Source organism: Echiichthys vipera (genome assembly GCF_963691815.1).
Source record: "Echiichthys vipera genome assembly, chromosome: 9".
NCBI lineage: Eukaryota > Metazoa > Chordata > Actinopteri > Perciformes > Trachinidae > Echiichthys > Echiichthys vipera.
In genome coordinates this window covers 32,517,525-32,540,375 of record NC_139834.1, presented here as the reverse complement: position 1 = coordinate 32,540,375, position 22,851 = coordinate 32,517,525, and the positions used below count along the sequence as shown (strand labels likewise).

The 22,851-nt window shown below is 44.1% G+C and overlaps 1 protein-coding gene across 5 annotated transcripts in view; it reads right to left on the bottom strand.

The window, feature by feature from the left end:
• vps13d (vacuolar protein sorting 13 homolog D) overlaps positions 1-22,851 on the bottom strand; it is a 223,510-nt gene that overhangs the window by 32,391 nt on the left and 168,268 nt on the right. For all 5 annotated transcript variants that reach the window (XM_083919727.1, XM_083919728.1, XM_083919729.1 and 2 more), the window contains exons 58-63: positions 9,617-9,721; positions 9,158-9,307; positions 7,983-8,132; positions 2,371-2,467; positions 2,127-2,275; positions 1,612-1,746 (exon numbers count right to left, since the gene is read on the bottom strand). In XM_083919727.1, the coding sequence (XP_083775853.1) occupies positions 1,612-1,746; positions 2,127-2,275; positions 2,371-2,467; positions 7,983-8,132; positions 9,158-9,307; positions 9,617-9,721 (786 nt within the window). The remainder of the gene's footprint in view (positions 1-1,611; positions 1,747-2,126; positions 2,276-2,370; positions 2,468-7,982; positions 8,133-9,157; positions 9,308-9,616; positions 9,722-22,851) is intronic.

The window sequence follows — 22,851 nt, the reverse complement described above, 5'->3', positions numbered from 1 at the left end:
TCACCTTAAATACCAACACAAGCTTGTGTACTCGATTTACAGTGTGTGAGAGTGTAGGTGTGGATGCAGTTAATGTGAAGGCATTATTACTCAGGACTCAGGAATACTGAAAGACCAAAGCTTTTCTGAATAAGGAAAGAAGAGAGGTTTATCAAATTTTGAGAAGGACCATTTCAATACACGTACATCACATATGGTATATGGTAAATGGACTTGTACTTATATAGCGCCTTTGTAGTCTTCTGATTACTCAAGGCGCTTTCACACTACTTGTCACATTCACCCGTTCACACAGATGGCAGTGGACATCTACATACCATCTAATCTAACCATTCACACCACATTCACACACCCATGTGAACCTTCAATTGCTCCCTGTGTAATTCGGGTGTCTTTTCCAATTCAGTGTCTTGCCCAGGGTCACTTCGACATGCGGACCAGGGGAGCTGGCGATCGAATCTCCAATCTCCCGAATTGAGGACGACCCATTCTACCACTAATCCACAGCCGGTTGATTGATTGATTTTTAACACTGAATTACAGTGGAGATCAAAATTAAAGTATTAATTCTTGATTTATTCTAAAATACTGTTATTTGTTATAACAGTATTTTTTATTGTTCACTATTTGGAAAATGTTTTTTACTTGAACATTTATGGCATATACACTGGAGATCAAGAGATAGAGAATACTTGATTTAGTACTGTAATACCAGTGTTTCCCCTAACATTAAATTAGGGGGGCGCTGCAACCCCCCAACGGCATCCCCCGCCCCCCTTAAAAGTCAAGTTGATTTTATGTAATTGTATTTTCTGAATGGCGTCAGATCCTAAGAGAAGTCATTTAAGGATCCATTTCTTAAAGAACATCTCTATACCATGTCCTTTCAGTAAACAAACTATGTTTGCCTTATGTTATTTATCTTATATAAACGACAGCATGTAAATTCTGTCTCTACATGTAAATTCTGTCTCTGATGGATTAATTTATTCAGAGATCGTTTGTTAAATTGTTTTAGAAGAGGCTCCACTCCTAACGGTAAAGACAAACTGAAACTAATCAGAGATCCTATATTGTTTAGTTCGCGAAGATGATTCATTCCTACAAAAAAACAACTAAACAAACTGAAATTATTTCTTTAGTTTGTTGTGCTTGAAACCAATAAGGGATTTTTGATTTAACTTTGGACTGTTTCTGGTGGAGAACATTAAATTACCTTTTGGACATTATTTGAAAGACATTTTCTGATGCTGAGTGTAGCTCATTGTGCAATACACTGATTTGAACTGTGTTTGCACTGTGGCTCTTATTATTGCTTGTATAATTGTGATCCTTCTGTCTGGTGATTTTTAACGACTTTTAACACTGATTCATTTATCCATGTGGGGATTGACCTTTGAATACGAACCTAACCATTCAATTGTCTGATTAAACACCGACTGGCACGCTAAAAAAAATAACATTCAGACAATCTGCTACAGTGCATTCAAAATACATGAAAACGATGATTCCTTAAATTTTTTTTGTCATTGTGCATTCATTTGCTTAATACCCTATTTATCTGGCAGCTCTCCTGGTTACTTTGCAAGATGAACTTCCAAAAATTCTTACCTCTCTGAAGTGCTTGAGGATGTCATTGATGATGATCTCCTGGGTTTCATAGGGGTGCACTCTGGTGAACGGGTACATGTTGATGACAGCATCTTCAAAGCGAACCAGAGGAAAGCCCAGGGTGCCTTTCAGAGCCTACAGTGACAAAAAAAATCTATATGAAGAACACATGAGAAAACATGGGACGGCAGAGCAGCTGGTGGAAACAAGTAACAGTGTGACATCATGTGGTAACAGGAAGCAGTGGCATGACATTTCTGTAATCCACTAATGGAAAAAAACTCACCACTGAAATCAGCTGTAACCACATCAATAATATATTGTTTTAAAATCATAACTCTTCAGCTGTTTCAGTACTTTGATTCTTAACAGAATTCCTACAATGTGTCAAGACATTTACTCCTCAATCTTAATCAGCTGGCAGTGTTACAGTAAGTAGACAGTCTTGTTAACTTAATGTTCAGTTCATTGAAACAGTACAGATTTATAAAGGTGTTATGTCATGTTTAGGTTACCTTGAGATCAGGAGGCAGCTTGTGAGAGGTGAAGACACTCAGTTTGACCTGAGGGAGGCTGATCTTCAGATTCTCAAAGTAGTAACGTTTGGGAGGTCCTGCATCCTCGTTGGGCTTGTCATAGATGTTTTCATCCAACTTCTCCAGCTCTGCATTCATTACAGTTGTTTTTTTAAACGTTTAAGCAAAAACAACCTTCTTACTCACAGCATCATACGAATATTAAAAATGACATGTAACCCACCAGCTTCTGTCTGTCCATATCCAAAGAAGCTGAGTAGCTTGAGCAGGAGTTTCTCCTCGATGATGACTGTGAAGCGCCGGGCCGTCACCATAAGGTGCTGTGTAAATGGTGATATCATTAGTCGTGTAGTTCTAGTATCTAGTCTTCTCTGGCACACTAGAAATGTCTGATTTCTGATGCCTACAAAAAAAACAGGAATTATCTGGTGCTGATCTGGAAAAAGGTCTTTTTCAAATGTCTAATTTTTCTGTTACATACAGTGATAACATGTACAAATGTTCCTCCTTTCATCCAACCGCACCCCTGTCGATGGCCCTGTTGTCGCACGCTTGCCACCGCAGTGGGGGGGGGGGGGGGGGGGCTGCACTTGATAACCTTAGACACTAGGGGGGCAGCAATACGCTTGAAATCTGCTGACAGGATTGAAGGAATTATACACCCTCCGTCCACAAAGTGGGTTGCAATGACACAGTGGCGCTGTCGATGTTTCTGCATGTTGACTCCTCAGGAAATAAGCAGCTGAAGAAGTAATGGGACAGTGGCACTGACAACTACAGTTGGCTGACAACAAGTGTCTTGCCATGTTTCATACATCTTATTTATTCAGCCGATTCTCCTCTGTGAAGCTAAATAAACGGTAAGATGAGACATGACTGTCCTTTTGTTTATGGATTTCATCATCGTTTACATGTGTTTTTTAAATCAATCTGTTTGTCCACCAAAATGGGCTCTTCAGCTAGCTTTAATGTGGCACAGAGTATATTTAAATTCATGGGCTCAGCTGTTTTTCTTTATACAAAATAGTATATTTCCAGATACAACCGTATATCTACGTGCATTTGCTAAGTAGTCTTTAAATTGTACAAATTTAATTTTCATAATTACAGATTTTTATTTATTTCTAAAAGAAAAAAAAGTGCAGGCACTCAGGTGGGTTTAAAAAGTTCATTCATCCATCCATCTTAGCGGGGGGGGGGGGGGGGGGGGCTTAGAACACCAGTTTAGAACACCATGACTGTGCAGAAAGCACAATGTGTAATCTCAGTTTGAATAGTGAAAATTGTGAAAAAACAAATTATTTTTGTTTTTGTTTTATTTTGTTTTTTTCTTTTTCTCTCTTTTCCCATTTAATACTGTAGGTCCGTGATTGAACCTGTCTATCTGCCCGGACGACGCAAAGCCACAGAACCGGAGGAACTCAGCCATTAATTTTTTTCATTTATTGATACTGCATCTACTGTAGATGTGTGGGTGTTGTTGACACAAATGTCATGATGGTAAATGGCACATCAGCCAGAACAAAAGGATCAAGAAACTCTGGGGAGCAGTGTGGGCAGGTAGCGAGTCTACTTTTAATTTAAGTTCTCATTCTCAGATTATTATTCTCTATCTCTAATTCACTGAAGAGGGAAACTGATGAATATCAACCAGTTTACTTTAATCGGCGGGTGAGCGGCGTGCTCCGGTTGCTGGATCTGTTCCCCTGCAGTGATGCACCCCCTGTAACGCTACTGTAGCTTTGTTAGCAAATTGCAACTGAATGCTGTAACGTTAGGTTATTTCCAGCACCCAAAATGTTCCAGTGAATGTGATGAAGTGAAAACATGGTGAGATACGCTGTTAAAGTGATTCTGGTGATAGTCTACTTCAGTGGGGGTTGTTGATGGTAATGGCCCATCAGTCTGAACAAAAGGATTAACAAGCTTGGTGGAGCACTGTCGGGCAAGTTACTTGTTACAGTATGAGCTAGTCTTTTCTACATGAAATGAAGTTCTCATGTTTACCATAGGTTACAACTGGCATTTTTATGTTTCACTTGAAAAGCACGCTGTTGCTTATAAAATGGAAGATAATGAAAATGGCAATATAAATAAAGATTACTGTTCTCTATTATTAGTTAGTCTTGTTCGTATTCTTTTTTTGTTACAACTTGTATCCGTAGTAGTACAGCCCACTGGAGCCTACTTTTATTATTGCAGCAATAAAGGTAAATTGTCTGAAAGACATGCTGCATCGTTCCAGTTCCCAAGAAGAACAGGCTCAGCTAGCTGATTGACTTCCGACCGGTGGCACTCACTTTACACCTAATGAAGATGTTGGAGCGGCTCTTCCTCAGCCTTTCTCAGCCTCCTCAGACCGCCTGCAGTTTGCGTACCAGCCAGATGTTGGTGTGGGGGATGCCATCCTCTACATGCTGCACCGAGTCCACTCCCATCTGGATAAGGGAAGCCGCACAGCGAAGATTCTCTTCTTGGACTTCTCCAGTGCCTTTAATACCATCCAGCACCCTATACTTCAGGACAAACTGAACAGGGTGGAAGTGGACCCCTATCTGGTGGAATGGTTCAGAGACTACCTCACTGACAGGCCACAGTATGTCATGCTGAAGGACACCCCGTCTGACACTGTGGTCAGCAGCAGTGGAGCCCTTCAGTGCACAGTCCTGGCCCCTCTTATCTTCACCCTGTACACCTCGGACTTCTGTTACAACTCGGAGCTGTGTCACATACAGAAGTACGCCGATGACACAGCCATCGTGGAATGTATCAGGGGTGACAGAGAGGAGGAGTATCAGAGTCTGGTGGGAGACTTTGCTCTCTGGTGCCACATTAACCACCTACAGCTCAACACTTCCAAGACGAAGGAGCTGGTTATTGATTTTGGGAGGTCCAAACCAAGACCACGACCAGTCCTGCTAGACGGAGCTGAGGTGGAGGCTGTGGACTCATACAAATACCTCTGGCTTTGGATGGACAATAAACTGGACTGGACAACACACACCAGCCACCTCTACAGGAAGACACAATATCCAAGAAGGACACCTCCACACTGGATAAACTCATCAGGCGTGCTCTGTGGTTGGCATGAAACTGGACTCACTGGTGGCAGAGAGGAGGACACTGGAAAAACTGCTGGACATTATGGACAATACCAGCCGCCCCCTGCACAGCATCATCAGCAACCAGATGAGCCTGTTCAGTGAAAGGCTGTTCCTGCCCAAATGTAGGACCAACAGGCTCAAGAACTCCTTTGTCCCTCAGGCCATCATCCTCTACAACTCCTCACTCAGGGGGACAGAAGGGCAGGAGTGGGAGCCTCTCACTGTGCAATTAATAATCTTCCCTTACATACCTGGACACTTATTTTATTTCATTTTTTTGTGCAATAACTTTATCCACCACTTAAGTGCAATAATTTATATATGTATATATATATATGTATTTCATATAAAGGCATACATATTTTATCTTAGACATTTACTCTACATTTAACTTATCTGATTTCGGGCGGCACCAAGGTGCTTCTGGAAAACCATTTGACATCTCAGGAGGGGGAGACGGAGGAGAGTCAAAGCTGTTTACAGTAAGGACGGGACGCTCATGACTTCAGCCGATGAGGTAATCGGGCGGTGGAAGGAGCACTTTGAGGAACTCCTTAATCCGACTAACACGCCCTCTTTTGTAGAGGCAGAGCTGGAGGCTGATGGGGAATCATTGTCAATATCTCTGGCGGCAGTCACTGAGGTAGTCATACAACTTCACAGTGGCAAAGCCCCAGGGATTGATGAGATTCGTCCAGAAATGCTGAAAGCTTTGGGCTTGGAGGGGCTGTCTTGGTTGACACGTCTCTTCAACATTGCGTGGAAGTCTGGGACAGTGCCAAGGGAGTGGCAGACTGGGATGGTGGTTCCCCTATTTAAAAAGGGGGACCAGAGGACATGGAACAACGGACCAGCTCTTCACTCTCGCAAGGATCCTGAAGGGGGCCAGGGAGTATGCCCATCCAGTCTGGCAGTAAGTCGGATTCGTTCCCGGTGGGGGTTGGCCTCCGCCAGGGGTGCGCATTGTAACCAATCATGTTTGTGATTTTCATGGACAGGATATCGAGGCGTAGTCGTGGCGGGGAGGGGTTGCAGTTCGGTGGGCTGAGGATCTCGTCTCTGCTTTTTGCAGATGATGTGGTCCTGATGGCATCGTCGGTCAGGGACCTTCAGCACTCACTGGATCGGTTCGCAGCCGAAACGGCTAGGATGAGGACCAGCACCTCTAAATCTGAGGCCATGGATCTCAGCAGGAAACCGGTGGATTGCTTACTCCAGGTAGGGAATGAGTGCTTAGCCCAAGTGAAGGAGTTCAAGTACCTCGGGATCATGTTCACGAGTGAGGGGACTATGGAGCGTAAGTTTGGCTGGAAAATCGGAGCAGCGGGGGCGGTGTTGCATTCGCTCTACCGCACCATTGTGATGAAAAGAGAGCTGAGCCGGAAGGCAAAGCTCTCGATCTACCGGTCAATCTTCGTTCCTACCCTCACCTATGGTCATAAAAGCTGGGTCATGACCGAAAGAACGAGGTCGCGGGTACAAGCGGCCGAAATGGGCTTTCTCAAGAGGGTGGCTGGAATCTCCTGTAGAGATAGGGTGAGAAGTTCGGCCATCCGTGAGGAACTGCTGCTCCTTTGCATTGAAAGGAGCCAGTTGAGGTGTTTCGGGCATCTAGTAAGGATGTCCCCTGGGCGCCTCCCTAAGGAGTTGTTCCAGGCACGTCCAGCTGGGAGGAGGACTAGGTGGAGAGATTATATCCCACACTGGCCTGGGAACGCCTCGGGATCTCCCAGTTAGAGCTGGTTAATGTGGCCCGGGAAAGGGAAGTTTGGGGTCCACTGCTAAAGCTGCTGTATTGTTTTAGATCTACTTCATATATATTTAACTTGGAGTTTATTGTTTACTGTTTATTTAGGAGCTAAGAGTTTGAATTGGTTATCCTATACTGTATTTTTTTATACCTCCCATGTGTTTTTGTAAGCTGCTGGAAATTGAATTTCCTTGTGGGAGTCATCCCAAAGGAATCAATAATGAGAAGTCTAAGTCTAACTACTGTAGCTCGGTTAGCAAAGTGCAACCAAACGCTGTATTTCCAGATGTCAAAATGTTGCAGTGAAGTTTGATGAAGTGAAAACACAGTGAGAGAGGATCAAAGTCACGATCTTTAGTCGCGATTTTAAAGTCCACAGTGTCGTGAATACACATACAGCTATGTTTACACACATCCTGACTGACAGGTGGCCGTGCAGTCCCGCCCTAAAGCATCTGCTGCACGTTATGATCTATTTCACTCTAAATGGGATCATAATTTACTAAATGAATGGCATTCTGTATTGAGGAAGACTTGAAACTAGAGATTAAGACCATAAACTGTATGAATAAAGGTTTAGGTGCACACTCAGACAGAGAAGCACGTCCGTCCACTTATTTTATTTCCCATCTATGGTCATAACACATAACATAACATGTCCACAATGACATTAAGACTCTGTAATGTGCAAGTATACTGTAAAAGTCCGGCAGATAATTTGATAAAGTGCTGTGATTCATTCCCAAAATGTTTTCATCTAGTTTCTTCCATTGCCGTCTGTACCCTAGACTGTATAACTCATCTGAGCTGCTCACATGTGTCAACTGGTGGGCACTGCAGCTACTGCAGCCAGTAAAATGAACACAGGAAAAAAATCATGTTTGACCCCCATTAATGACGCTACGACATTCATGCAGAGCTCAGGTCAAATGAAAGGAGGAACATCTGTAACATAGCATGCATTACCTGTATGACACTCACCTTGAAGAGGTCGGTGAGCATGAGGCTGCTGGGAACCTTGACTAAGTTGACCTGCAGGGCCGGGCCGCTGTCTTTGACACTGCTGTCACTGGAACTGGGAGTCACACATAGCATCACAGGCTGGGTGGTACCCAGTAGCTGGTTGTCAACCTGATGAATAGAAAAAGACAGACGAGGTATTAATACAATGCTCTCCGCAAAAACTGTCAGACTGGATGTAACAGTTTTGTGCATAATGTCCACAGCTGGAACCCTCCTTTTGTCCAACCTCCTTCCCACTTGGACACATTCAGCAAACATAGCTATGCCGATGGGCAAACATCTCACTAGCAGCCCGACGTGCATAGACATCTGAATTGAACAAATTAATTGAAACAATTTCCCCCCGGGGATTATTAAAGTATTTCTGATTCTGAACATCTGCATCTGGACATGATTTTTAGAATAAAATAAAATGTGTAAACAGTGTGTATCTGTGTGCATAATGAGAAAGGAGGAAGGAAACTATGCAGAGATACGCTTTGGTTGAAGGTAAACTGACTTTTACTTATATAGCACCTTTCTAGTCTTCCGACCACTCAAGGCACCTTTACACTACTTGCCACATTCACCTGGTCACACAGACATTCACACTCTGATGACCAACTGCTCATCAGGATCTAATCTAACCATTCAGACACACATTCACACACAGACGGTACAGTCTTTTGCGTAGTGGAGGAGTAGGGGATTGAACCGCTGTTCCGCTCTACCTCCTGAGTCAGTTCTCCTGCCGTCAGTGTCGGAGTTTGACAGAGCGTGACAGAGAGAATGACGTTAGCAGTGACTCTGTGAATGCAGCTGTGCAGTGTGTGGAGTTTATCTGTTGTGCGTAAACGCAAAAAAATCCTTAAGACCCAAGTTTCTGTGTTTTCGCTTGTTACTGGCAGATTAAAGTGAGGGGAGTTAGCCCCAAAGTTAATAACTATGTCCAGGCTCACCAACCTTGAAGGTGGATCAGTTATTCTCATTTTAGCGACAAGCCCCTCCTCTGAGTTTTTCCCATTTTTTTAGAAAGCATACCTTAATAAGTCCCTGTAGGTGGAGCAGCTACTCTCACTGTAGTGACCATCTTTGTTACAGAAATAAAATCTGAGCTCGAAATCTGAATGTTCCCATAGCTGTGGTGGGCACACCTGGATGTTCTGAATGCTGAGCTCCAACACCTTGTTGGCAGCAATGTGGGTGAAGTGGACATCTATACCAGACAGTGTAGTGAACACAAGCTCCTCTGGGACCTTGTTGACCAGAGACACACCCAGACCTTCTTCCAAATTTACCAACACCTGTGAATGAATACAAAAAGACATCAGAGGATAGGTCTCTCATAAAGACACCATTGAAGATCATTGTGGAAATGCTTCAGCACCTGATGATAAAAACACACACACACATATATATATATATATATATATATATATATATATATATATGTGTGTGTATATATGTGTATATATATATATATATATATATATATATGTGTGTGTGTGTGTGTGTATGTATATATACACACAATAAGGAGCAGATAGGATTCATTCTTCACCAAGTCTGTTTGTCAGTGACAATCCATGGAGCATGTAAAAAGGTACTCATACCTCCAACTCCTGCTCAGGCTCCCTCTTGTTTCCATCCTCTTTTCCCCTGTCCATTTCTGTGCTGGGTGAGCTCCGGATCATTCTCCTCTGGCTGAAGTCACTGATCTACAAACAAACAAGCATACAAACATATGTGAGCAGAAATGATAAGGATCTCCATCACAGCAAACAGCTGTTATCTGATTCAAAATCAATGTATGAACACAAGCATTTTGTAGCAGAGAAAAACTAAAGATAGAAAGTATGATCAAAATGCGTAACAAGCAACAATATGGACGAATCTGCTGTCATACCACTATAATCTCTGATGCCAGGAAATCACAAAAAGTGATATTCCCCAGTCAGTTCATTATATTGTGTTCTATTCAAATCAAATTGGCAGTTTGTTTCATCCCAGGGATACAAATGTCCAATAACAGAACACTGCAGAGCAGCATGGAAGAGAAGGTGACTTGTGGATGATGACGAAACTGACTGTTGTTAGAAATTTGAAAAGTGAAGTGTAGTTCTGGGGTCTCATTTATAAATGCTGCATACACACAGGTAAGACAGGAGAAAGGGGAAACTGGTGTTGCAGATGATGAGGCATTGAATCGAGGCCAAGGGCCTCATTTATAAAACTGTGCGTAGGATTCACTTCAAAGGTGGCATACGGACAAAACATAGGACGTGTATTCGCATAAAAAATATTGGGGTTTTTAAAACAGTGCACATGCGCGTCCTACGCCGGTTTCCCTTTATAAATCACAATCAACTCTAAATGTGGCGTAGCTTTTGCGGTTTCGTGTAATGCCCATACATGCCTATAAATAGTCAATGAAACGCCCCAAATGGATATTCATTCATACAACATCATGTCACACGGAGAAGAAAACGAAGAGACACAAAAAGACACAACACTCAATGTGAAGTTGAAGTTCTTGTTGGAGAGGTGTAAAAAAGGAGAAACATTTTGTTTGGAGGGCACAGTGTGGGCATTACTAATAACAAAACAGCTATAGAGTGGCGATATGTTGCAGACACAGTTAATGCAGCATCAGGTCAGATTGAGGGAGAAATGAAAAAGAGATTAACGAAAGCATTTTCATTCTCACTCAGTGCTCTTATAACAACATGAGTGCAGTCAACAGTACCGATTACATTCGAGAAAACCGGACATTTCTGCAACTTGCACTTTTTTATATGCTTGTTCCCAGAGATCCAAATGAACCATGAGAACAGTACGCAGCAGTCGGAGCCGGCTCATAAATCACTCATCCTCATTTGTTGGTAAATCAGCGAGTGGGCATCAGTAAGCATTGCGATGTTTTGCCTTTTTAGATCCATCAATTTGATCTGTTTGATCTAAAAAGTGACAGGTGTTGGAATTAAATAGACTTGTACTTATAGAATAGAATAGAATTACTTTAATGATCCCAGACTGGGAAATTATTTTTTATATATATATAGCGCCTTTCTAGTCTTATGACTACTCAAGGCGCTTTCACAATGTTTGTCACATTCACACTGATGGTAGTGGGCTTCTACATACTATCTAATCGAATCTAACTATTCACACAGCATTCACACACCCTTGCTCAGCACAGGGAGCAATTCAGGGTTCAGTGTCTTGCCCAAGGACACTTCAACATGCGGATCTGAGGAGCGAGGGAGAGAACCCACAGCCATTCCAAATAATCTTATCTTATTTTATAAACAAACGCATTGAAAACAAAAATAAAATGAACTAAATCCATACAAATAAAGACTGTATAAAACACTTTGATATACTGTATGGTGACCATATTAAAACTGCTCTCCTATCTGCCAGAAGGAGGCATCGATAAAAGCATCAGTATGTAGGCATTTGTTCTGTTCACAGTATTTTTCATGAGAATAAAGTCCATAACATGCAGGTATTGTTTAATAAATAAAATAAAATCAATCAATGAAATCAAGGAGCATAAGTTATGAGGCTTTTTTTCCAAAGATATCTTCATTTGAATTTACGATCCTACATCTTGTTATGTTTTTGCGCTGCAGAGAGAATCCATCAAACAGCTGTTTGTGTATTAATTGTTAGAATGGCTTTTGTGAATTCTCCATATAATTAATGAGAGGCAATATTTCGATTTTACACAATGGTCTCAGTTTCACAGTTTCTCTTCGTTCACCCTTCTGCCATCAGTGTTTCAGTTTATCATTTCTCCTGTTTATTTGCATACGCCTTGGTCAGAGTGCGCTTGGAGGACCGCACATTCTCCCGTCAAGTCTGCTTTCATAAATCTCAGAGTGTGCTTGGAGGACCGCACATTCTCCCGTCAAGTCTGCTCTTCATAAATCCCAAAGTTTGCTGAGAAAGTGGCCTGTGCTCCTTCTGTGCATATGCCACCTTTATACAGTGCCTATAGAAAGTCATGATATCCTTTTGAAATAGGCAGTTTTTTGTTTTACAGCCTGAAACGATAATACATAAAAATATATATTTTTCCAGCGTGATTTACACATTTTGCCTTACATCATGTCTCATGAAGGGCTGGGGCCCAAAACATTACATGGTGCATGAAAACCGCTATTTGGAACTGATTCTGCTGTGCTGACTCACCATTTATTTTATTTTTAAATAACCAAGGCACTTCAACAGAAACCTTTATTTTGTGAAAAAACACAGTGCAGCAAAATTAGAGAACACTTGCAGATACCTCCCAGTTATTGGTGTTAATCTGGCACCTGGTGACAATTGACTTCATTGTTGGACACAGCCTATTTATCTGGCAGCTCTCCTAGTTAAGGTGACTGAAACCCTGTGACAGCCCGTTGCCCAGATGAAGGCCAAAGGGATGACCCTCTCAGCCATCAGAGAGAGGTTGGGCTTTCCAAGTCTGTAATTTCAAGAATATTGAAACTTTACAAGGACACAGATTAATTTACGTCCCTCAAAAAGGCTGGTCATCCACGTAAAACAAGTGCACGAGAGGACAGGATTATATGAAGACTCTCAATGGGGAATAGGTTGAGCACTGCAGCTGGAGTTGCTCTCCAGTTCAGTGCTAAAAGGGGCATGGATCTGTCTCTGCAAACAGTGTCTTGTTGTTTAAGACTCTTTCGAATGAAAGTCCACTCTGCAGTGACCAAACCTCTCATCTGCAGAAAGGATAAAAAGGCTAGATTTGCCTTTGCATGTTATGTGGACAGAGAAAAACTTGTCCAGAGTGACTTTTGTGATGAGAGGACATTCAATTTATTTTGGTCTGATGGGAAGCATTATGTTGGGCGTAGGACTTGGGAAAGACTGAACCCAAAATGTGTAAGGACGTCATTTTAATTTTGAGAAGGAAATGTCACTGTTTGGGGGCTGTTTCACACAGTTGGGCCTCTTGTGCAACTACATGGCAGGGTGAATGCAAATGTTTATGTGAACCTCCTTCGGCAACATGCAATACCTTCCCTGTAATTGTCTCCTAATAAGCTGCAATTTTCATGAAAGACAATGTCCCGTCACACTGTAAAACAGGTTAAGCAGTTCCTTGAAGCTAAGAATATTGAAACAATGAAATGGCCAGTCCAGAGATTAGAGATCTAAACCCCATAGAGAATCTCTGGAAAATCCTTGGCAACAAAGTAATGTCTCAGAAACCCCCTACAGTTACTGAACTGTGGAAGAGACCGAAGAAGAATGGACCAAGATCGAACCTGAGCAGTGTGAGAAACTAGTGATGTCCTGTGGGCGCAGATGTGCTGAAGTCATTCAAAGCAAGGGTCTCTACACTTCCTATTCATTTTTTAATCCTATAGCCCAAAGAAAACATTGTTGAAATCTTTTCTTCTGACACAGTGGTTACTTTTCTCTTATTTTGATCACTGTTGTTCACAAGATAAAGGTTTTTGTTAAAGTGCCTTTGTTACTTTAAAAACATGCTAGTACAGCAGTGGTATAGCCACAGTGGATATTATATCAAATTCTCCATCCTGTGGGCACACCAATCGCAGGAGGAACCACTTGGGTCGGGTGCGCTGGCTCTGGGGACGTGGAATGTCACCTCCCTGTCGGGGAAGGAGCCGGAGCTTGTGTGGGAGGTGGAGCGCTACCAGTTAGATCTGGTGGGGCTTACCTCCACACACAGTCTCGGTTCTGGAACCGTACTCCTGGATACGGGTTGGACCCTATTCTTCTCTGGAGTTGCCAAGGGTGTGAGGCGCCGGGCGGGTATGGGGATACTCACAAACCCCCGGCTGAGCGCTGCGGTGTTGGAGTCCACCCTGGTGGACGAGAGGGTCGCCTACTTACGCCTGCGGGTGGTAGGGGTGAAAACTCTGAATGTTGTTTGTGCATATGCACCGAACAGCAGTTCAGAGTATTCGGCCTTCTTGGAGACCCTGAATGGAGTCCTGCATGGGGCTTCAGTAGGGGACTCCATAGTTCTGCTGGGAGACTTCAACGCCCACGTGGGCAATGATGGAGCCACCTAGAGGGGCGTGATTGGGAGGAACGGCCTCCCTGATCTAAATCCAAGTGGTCATCAGTTATTAGACTGCTGTGCTAGTCACGGATTGTCTATAACTTACACCATGTTCGAACATAAGGATGCTCATAAGTGTACGTGGTACCAGAGCACCCTAGGCCAAAGGTCGATGATCGATTTGGTGATGGTATCATCTGATCTGAGGCCGTATGTTTTGGACACTCGAGTGAAAAGAGGGGCAGAGCTGTCAACTGGTCACCATCTGGTGATCAGTTGGGTCAGAGGTTTGGGGAAGATTCTAGACAGACAAGGTAAGCCCAAACGAGTAGTGCGGACTGGGAACGTCTGGAGGAGGCCCCCTGATCTCCAAGAGATCTTCAACTCACAACTCCAGCGGAGCTTTTCTGGCATCCCTGGGGGCATTGAACCGGAGTGGGCAAAGTTCAAAGCTTCCATTGCTGAAGCTGCAGCCGTGAGCTGTGGCCTTAAGGTCTTAGGTGCCTCAAGGGGCGGTAACCCTCGAACACAATAGTGGACACCGGTGGTCAGGGAAGCTGTCTGACTCAAGAAGGAGGCCTTCCGGGATATGTTATCTCAGAAGACTCCAGAGGCAGTTGCAAGGTACCGACAGGCCAGAAGGGCTGCAGCCTCTGCTGTGTCAGAGGCAAAGCAGCGATGTGTGGGAGGAGTTCGGACAAGTCATGGAGAAGGACTTTCGGGCAGCACCAAGGTGCTTCTGGAAAACCATTCGACATCTCAGGAGGGGGGAAACGGGGAACCGTCCAAGCTGTTTACAGTAAGGACGGGACACTGGTGACCTCAGCTGATGAGATAATCGGGCGGTGGAAGGAGCACTTTGAGGAACTCCTTAATCCGACTAACATGCCCTCTTTTGTAGAGGCAGAGCTGGAGGCTGATTGGCAATCATTGTCAATATCTCTGGCGGAAGTCATAGAGGTAGTCAAACAACTCCACAGTGGTAAAGTCCAGGGATTGATGAGATTTGTCCAGAAATGCTGAAAGCTTTGGATTTGGAGGGGCTGTCTTGGTTGACACGTCTCTTCAACATTGCGTGGAAGTCTGGGACAGTGCCAAGGGAGTGGCAGACTGGGGTGGTGGTTCCCATATTTAAAAAGGGGGACCAGAGGGTGTGTGCCAATTAAGGGGGTATCACACTACTCAGCCTCCCTTGTAAAGTCTACTCCAAGGTGCTGGAAAGGAGGGTTCGTCCTATAGTCAAACCTCAGATTGAAGAGGAACAATGTGGATTCCGTCCTGGATGTGGAACAACGGACCAGCTCTTTACTCTCACAAGAATCCTGGAGGGGGCCTGGGAGTATGCCCATCCAGTCTACATGTGTTTTGTGGATCTGGAGAAGGCATATGACCGGGTCCCTCTGGAGTTACTGTGGGAGGTGCTGCGGGAGTATGGGGTGAGGGGGTCACTTCTATGGGCCATCCAATCTCTCTACACTCAAAGTGAGAGCTGTGTCTGGATCCTCGGCAGTCGTTCCCGGTGGGGGTTGGCCTCTGCCAGGGGTGCGCTTTGTCTCCTGTTCGTGATTTTCATGGACAGGATATTGAGGCATAGTCGTGGTGGGGAGGGGTTGCAGTTCGGTGGGCTGAGCGTCTCGTCTCTGCTTCTTGCAGATGATGTGGTCCTGAAGGCATTGTCGGTCAGGGACCTTCAGCACTCACTGGATCGGTTCGCAGCTTAGTGTGAAACGGCTGGGGTGAGGATCAGCACCTCTAAATCTGGGTTGCTTACTCCAGGTAGGGAATGAGTCCTTACCTCAAGTGAAGGAGTTCAAGTACCTCAGGATCATGTTCAAGAGTGAGGGGACGATGGAGCGTGAGTTTGGGAGCAGCGGGGGTGGCAGTCGCTCTACTGCACCGCTGTGACGAAAAGAGAATTGATCCATATATATATATATATATATATATGTATATATATCTATGTAGGTACTTTAGGTTTAATTGGATCAATAGTGTAACTATCAAATGACATATTTGATAAAGAAAATTAATAAAGAAAAATTACTGAAATTGAATAACTTTAATTTATTAAAAACTTCACACACAGTAGGGCCTTGACTCACGTTCAGATTATGAGATTGAGTATTCTCAATAAACTTATCGTTAATCAAGTAAATATTAGTTATCACCAATAATTATCAAAGATAATAATAAAAATTATAAAAGTCTCATTAAATATGTTAAACTACTAATTAAGGGTTGAACACTGATAAATGTAATAGTTTAATTAGTTGAAGGATTTAAAAGTTATTTTCTTAGTAGAGGCTGGCTCATTCATCTTTGTGTAATATTAAATAAACAGACATAAATTTAAAACATTTATTAACAAATGAATAAATGCAACAAACAAAACACACAATAAGCTAACTAAAGCTAACAGCAAATGTGTGTGTGTGTGTGTGTGTGTGTGTGTGTGTGTGTGTGTGTGAAACAAGGAGGAGAAGTGGGGGCTTGGACCCCTGCAGGGAAGGTGTGAACATTTACAGTTACACAAAGGCCTGCAGGCTGAAGACCTCAGAAGTTAGAATCAGGTTATGACAAAGTTACAATTCTATCTAGCCGTTCATACAGTCCTATAACATGTAGTAATGCCCAGTTGGTGATTACTTACCAGTCCATGAGATGGGAGATGTTTTGAGTTGCTTGATGCCAGTGGCTGGTTGAAGAAAGGAAGCTGGTTGAAGAAAGGTTCTTGTCTTGGTTGTTGCTCTTAGGCATAAGAGGACTCAGATAGCTCTTTGTTCTACTCAGTTGAGTTGGTAACCGGTTGGTTAACCTTTGCTTGTGATCCTATGCCATAGGCCAGGTTCAGGGCCTAGGGACAGCGGGCAGCTGGTCTCCTGGATCCGCAGGAGCGCGTCGAGTTGAGTTCGAAGGAAGAGAGGCCAAGAGAGAGAAGGAATGGGTGTCCTACACTTTTATAGACCCTGGTGATGTCATCACCAGAGGTCCGGTCAGCCAATGAACAGTTTGGGGGTCCCTTGAATAATGCACACCTGGGTGTGAGCTGTTGTGGGGGAAGGTCGCTGAGGCCTTTGTTTCAGCAAGCTGACCTTCTTTTAATCAAATTGAAAGTTTGAGGTTATCAAGAAATGAACAATCATCTTTGGGGTGCCGGTTGCACCTACATATATATATATATATATATATATATATATATATATATATATATATATATATATATGGGAGAAGGAGGCAGCACCATACAACGGTGCACAATGGCCCTCTTTTATCAATCTTGCGTGAAAACGGGCGCAGATCTGAGCGCAGAATTGGTCAAAGGACAGGACACACGTGTGATTTATGAAACATTCGTATCTCTCCAATCTCAGCGTACGAATGAGCGAGCCTTGATAAATGTGGCGGCTGAATTCGATCGTCATAAACATGTTTCCCCCTAAATATTCCTGGTTCGGAGGCCTCGCCCACTGAGGTCAAACATGGTGACAAGGAAGACTGGGAAGAAAAGAAACTTTTCCGACACAGAGACCGGCATCCTGACATCCGAGATGGAGCAAAATAAAGATGTGCTTTTTGGCAGTCTTAAGAGTGGAATAAAAGGAGCCCATAAAAACGCTGTAGGGAAAAGAAAAACGGGGGCAGTCAACCCGAAGAAGCGCTCCACTGTGACCTGTGTGCGTGTGTGCGCACTGCTGAACCTGCGCTCCTGCTCTGTAGCAGGGTTTGCCAGCGGAGTTATTAAGTATTCCATTAGAGGATAACCTTTGTCACCTAGATGAAACATACCAAAATGTTAATCTGATACCTTGTTTGATTTAATGCAATTTATCGCGGGTAGCCACTTACGGAGGAGATGACTTTGGTTCTGCAGTGCGCCTTGCTGCAGTGCGCCTTGCTGCAGTGCGCCTTGCTGCAGTGCGCCTTGCCGCAGCCGCGCGCCAACACATTCATTCACTCATTTATCTTCAACCGCTTGTCCCTGTCGGGGTCGCGGGGGGCGGAGCCGAGCTGTTTTGAAATATAAAAGAATCGTGTGTGTCCCCCTGGCCACCTGGCCACCACGTTTAAAAGCGTTTTTGATCTGTTCTTAATATGTGACTGCTTATGCTTAATGACAGGTGAGGTTTGTTAATTATTTTCAGCCAGATTTTGCTGTGCTGCACCGCAAATACACAGGCCTTAAATTTGCGATCGTAGCTCCCGCTCACGTCCAAATTGATAAATGCCGAAGTTTGCCAGGAAATGGTCGTACACACATTTTTCTGCTGTACGTCCGTTTGATAAATGAGGGCCAGTGGCTGGTCTCTCTGATAGAGGAGCACAGCAACCTCCCTGAACAGAACACAGTGACCATCACAGAGGCAGACATCCAAGAACGAGTCCCAAGTATTAAAAACTGGACAGCACCCGGCCCGGACATGATCCACGCCTACTGGCTAAGGAGACTCACAGCACTCCATGAGCGCCTTGCAGAACAAATGAACCAGCTGCTGAGAGACGGGACTCACTCAGAATGGCAAACCGAAGGGCGAACGGTCCTGATCATGAAGGGCCCCATATAGGGTGCAGTCCCCTCCAACTATCGGCCAATAACCTGTCCATCCACACCATGGAAGCTCATGTCCGGCATCATGCAGCTAAGATAAGTGAGCACATGGACCATTACATGAGCAAAGCACAGAAGGGCATTGGTAGAGACACCAGAGGAGCCAAACACCAGCTCCTGGTTGACAGGACAGTCGCCCAAGACTGCAAGTCCTGACACACCAACCTGTGCACAGCCACAGAATGGAGCTACGATCAGTCATCTCCTCAACATGGATGACATCAAGCTGTAAGCCAAGAGCTAAAGGGACATCAACTCCCTGATCCACACCACCAGGATCTACAGCAATGACATTGGGATGTCATTCAGGCTCGAGAAATGTAGAAGGATGGTGACTTGGAGAGGCAAGGTAGTCCACACCTAAGGGGTCCCACTCCCAGAAAGAACAAAAGCAGACGTGGAAGATAGTTTCAAGTGCCTTGGAATACCAGAGGCATATGGCAACCTCAAACAGGCAACGAGGAAAGCAGCAACTGCCAAATACCTCCAGCGAGTAAGACAAGTCCTAAGAAGCCAGCTCAATGGCAATAAACAGCTACGCCCTGCCAGTGATCTGATACCCTGCAGGAAAAATCAGGTGGCCAAAGGACGAGATTCAGACCACAGATGTTATGACCCGGAAGCTCCTTAGCATGCATTGCGGGATCCAGATATACCACACCAGACCCAAGGTGTAGGTGCAAAGAGCACCTGAAACGATCCAACACATAACCGCAGGGTGCAAGATGCTGGCGGGGAAAGCATACATGGAACGGCATTACCAAATGGCTGGCATAGTGTACAGAAACATCTGTGCAGAGTATGGACTGGAAAGGTGGTGGAGGATAAGCGAGCGAAGATCCTGTGTGACTTCCAAAAACAGACTTGCAGGATGGTAACTGCAAAGCAACCAGATATCGTGGTGGTGGGAAAGCCGTGGTGGTGGATGTGACGATACCAAGCTTTTGGAACATCCGCAAAAAATAACACGAGAAACTTGAAAAATAGCAAGGGCTCAGAGAGGAGCTGGAGAGACAGGAGTGCCCGTGGTGAAAGGAGCACTAGGGGGCAGTGAGCCCCACACTGGAGGAGTGGTTACAGCAGATTCCCAGAAAACAACCATGGACATCTCGGCCCAGAAAAGTGCAGTGCTCGGAACATTCAAATGCACACCATTTTGGGCTTTTTAGCACATGCACACTTTTAGTATGGATCCCACGCACCGTTTTATAAATGAAACTCCAGAATAGATTTGGTGCAATTTACAGTTGGGTTTGTTTGGCTTTGTGCTAAATTACTTTTTGTGTGAATTCATGAAGAGAGTTTTGTTTGATTGTAGTTCTTTTTGTGTGAACACAAGAGGGCGCTTCATGTACATTATATATATATATTTTATACTTAGCAATGTTGTTATTTTTAAGCTGATTTTGTTGTGCTTAATTATTCTGCTATAGGCCTAGTCTGCCAGGGGATAATATTTTTCCAGATACTCTGAGCTTCTCTCCTCTCTGTCTGTATCATTCATGTCACATCAATTTATGTTACTAATTCACTTCTTCCCCGGAGTTGTTTGTGCTGTGTCGTCTCGCAGGTCTCTGCTGATCGTGGTGCTGCCTGCTGCCGTGGTCCTGCATGACGCTACTATTATAATCTATAACCTTAGCTGTGCTTGTTTCTACTATTCTGCTGTATTAACCGCTATAACATATAAGTCATAGTCACATTACTATAGATATTATTAGAGTTACTGGAAGTGTGTCTGTCTCTGTCTTTGTGTCTGTGTTAGTCTCTCTCTGTCCATCTGTCCGTCTTTTCTATCTTTCTCTCTCCTTTTCTTCCTCCCCAACCGGTCAAGACAGATGGCCATCCTCCAAAGAGTGCGGTCTGTCTGACGTTCCTGCCTGTAATAGGGAAGGTTTTCGTTGCCACCGTACTCTACGGGGGAATTGTTGGGTCTATGTAAATGATAAATAAGTCATAGAGTGTGGTCTACACCTAGTCTGTAATGTGTCCTAAGATAACTTTTGTTATGATTTGGCACTATAAAGTGAATTGAATTGAATTAAATTAACCTGTGAATGTTCTCATTTGTCCAGGTCATTGTTATCCCCAAAGCAATTTCAGTCAAAAGCAACTGGACCCGGTTATTTGTCTAGGAAGACGTTTCACCTCTCATCCAAGAGGCTTCAACAGTTCATGTACGCATCTGATCAGGTTGGGACTGGTCCAACTATCTGGTGTGGAGATCCAGGTATTTAACCTTTCACAAGGCCGATGATGTCACTGTAACCCTTTGTGCTCCACGTGCCAATGACTCTTGTTCTTTGAGGTTTGATTGTTGAAACTCCTTGGAAGGGATGAAAGGGCAGCAGTGTAAATTGAGGATATGTGGCGTCTCAGACCTCCTCCTCTGTTTAGCGATGTTTTTTCTACTTTTACATAGATGGCTTCTTTTGCTCCTCTTTCAAACCATCTGCCATCTCTGTCCAGGATGTGGACATTGTTGTCATCAAATGAGTGGGCTTTGTCCTTGAGATGTAAGTGGACAGCAGAGTCCAGGCCTGAGGAGTTGGCTCTCATGTGTTTATGCAGTGGTTGTTTTGTTTCTCCAATGAAGAGATCTTTGCATTCCTCGTTGCATTGGACATCATAAACCAGATTGATTCTGTGGGTGTATGGTGTTCTGTCCTTGGGGTGTACTAGTCTCTGTCTGAGTGTGTTACTGGGTTTGAAATACACAGGGATGCAGTGTTTGTTGAAGATCCTGCTGAGTTTCTCTGATACCCCAGCCACTTATGGGATGTGTACATGAACTGAGGAAGCCTCTTGGATGAGAGGTAAAACGTCTTTCTAGACAAATAACCAAGTCAAGTTGCTTTTGACTGAAATTGCTTTGGGGATACATTCAATGAAGGAAATCAAGAGCTGTGTGCATTGCATACTGGGAGAGAGACATCTTAGCATTTACATGTCCATAGAAAAGCCCTGATATTGATGCTACCACAGTATAGCAACAAGCAAGTTGATGTACATTTTATGGAAGGAGTGCTGTTCTATTTCATCCTTACTGACAGCCAGAGGCAGTGCTTTACACTGAACATCTTCTGTCTTGCGCATGCGCAGGTTGTGTATTAATATCAACAAAGTCACATGTGACGTTGGATGACCCCCGGCTTGGGTATAAGTTCCGGTGTCATCCACAAGATCACATCCTCTTCATCTTCTTGCTCTGCAAGTTAACGCTCGTTACTGCGGTATCATTAGCTTTAGTCATACATTCGGCTCGTCCCTTGTAGCCTCGTGATCTCTAGAACGAAGTTGTGCAATGTTTGCCCGCCAGAGACTGCGACAAGCTGTCATTTGAGGAGGACAGGTGAGTACAGGCCGTTCGGCTTTTTGCCGGGACGGACGGATGCCCCGATCCTCGTTCGTCACCAAGAAAAAAGGACAAACTACCTACCTAAAACTAAACTACCTACCTACCTCATCTGGTAAGGTCGATTGATTTGTTATATTATGCTAGCAGGAGTTAGCAAATGTTGATACAGTGTCAGTGAAGTGAGTGCCCTCGCTCCCCTCTCCTGGCCCGCATCATTGTTTTCTTACTTCATGGTGTTTCTCGCTTATGAAGCAAGCTAACTACCGTCACCATTTGATAAGATCGATTGCTTTGTTATTATGCAAGCACGCTTTAGCAAATGTTGATACGGTATCAGTGGACTGAGTGCTCTTGCTCCCCTCTCCTTGCCTGTATCGTTTTCTTACTTCAAGGTGTTTTTCGCTAACTAAGAAAGCTATATTTTGTTACCTTACTTTTTGGTTACATGTCCTGTAGCGGCTAGCGGAGTGCTCTCGCTCAGGCTGCCTTAAGGGGGTACGCCAGCAGGAGCGTGTGCTCGGTGTCATAGCGGTGCCATATCAGTGAAGGGGTGTGTCCTCACTCCCCTGTCACTATAGCAGGTAAAAAAATAAAAAATAAATACATAAAATAAATGATAATAAAAAAATACATTTTTGCGTTCCATCTTCAAAACGAATAATAATATAAGAGAGGGCTCTCGCCTGGTGTGACTGTATGGCTCCTTTTCAGCCCAAAGATGGCCATCACCATTGTCCCTCTTGTCTTGCCCTCATCCACCTGAAGCAGGGTCTCTCAGAAGACTTGCGCAGGGTTACAAAATCCAGTTCAGACGTCGGCCGCTTCGACATGT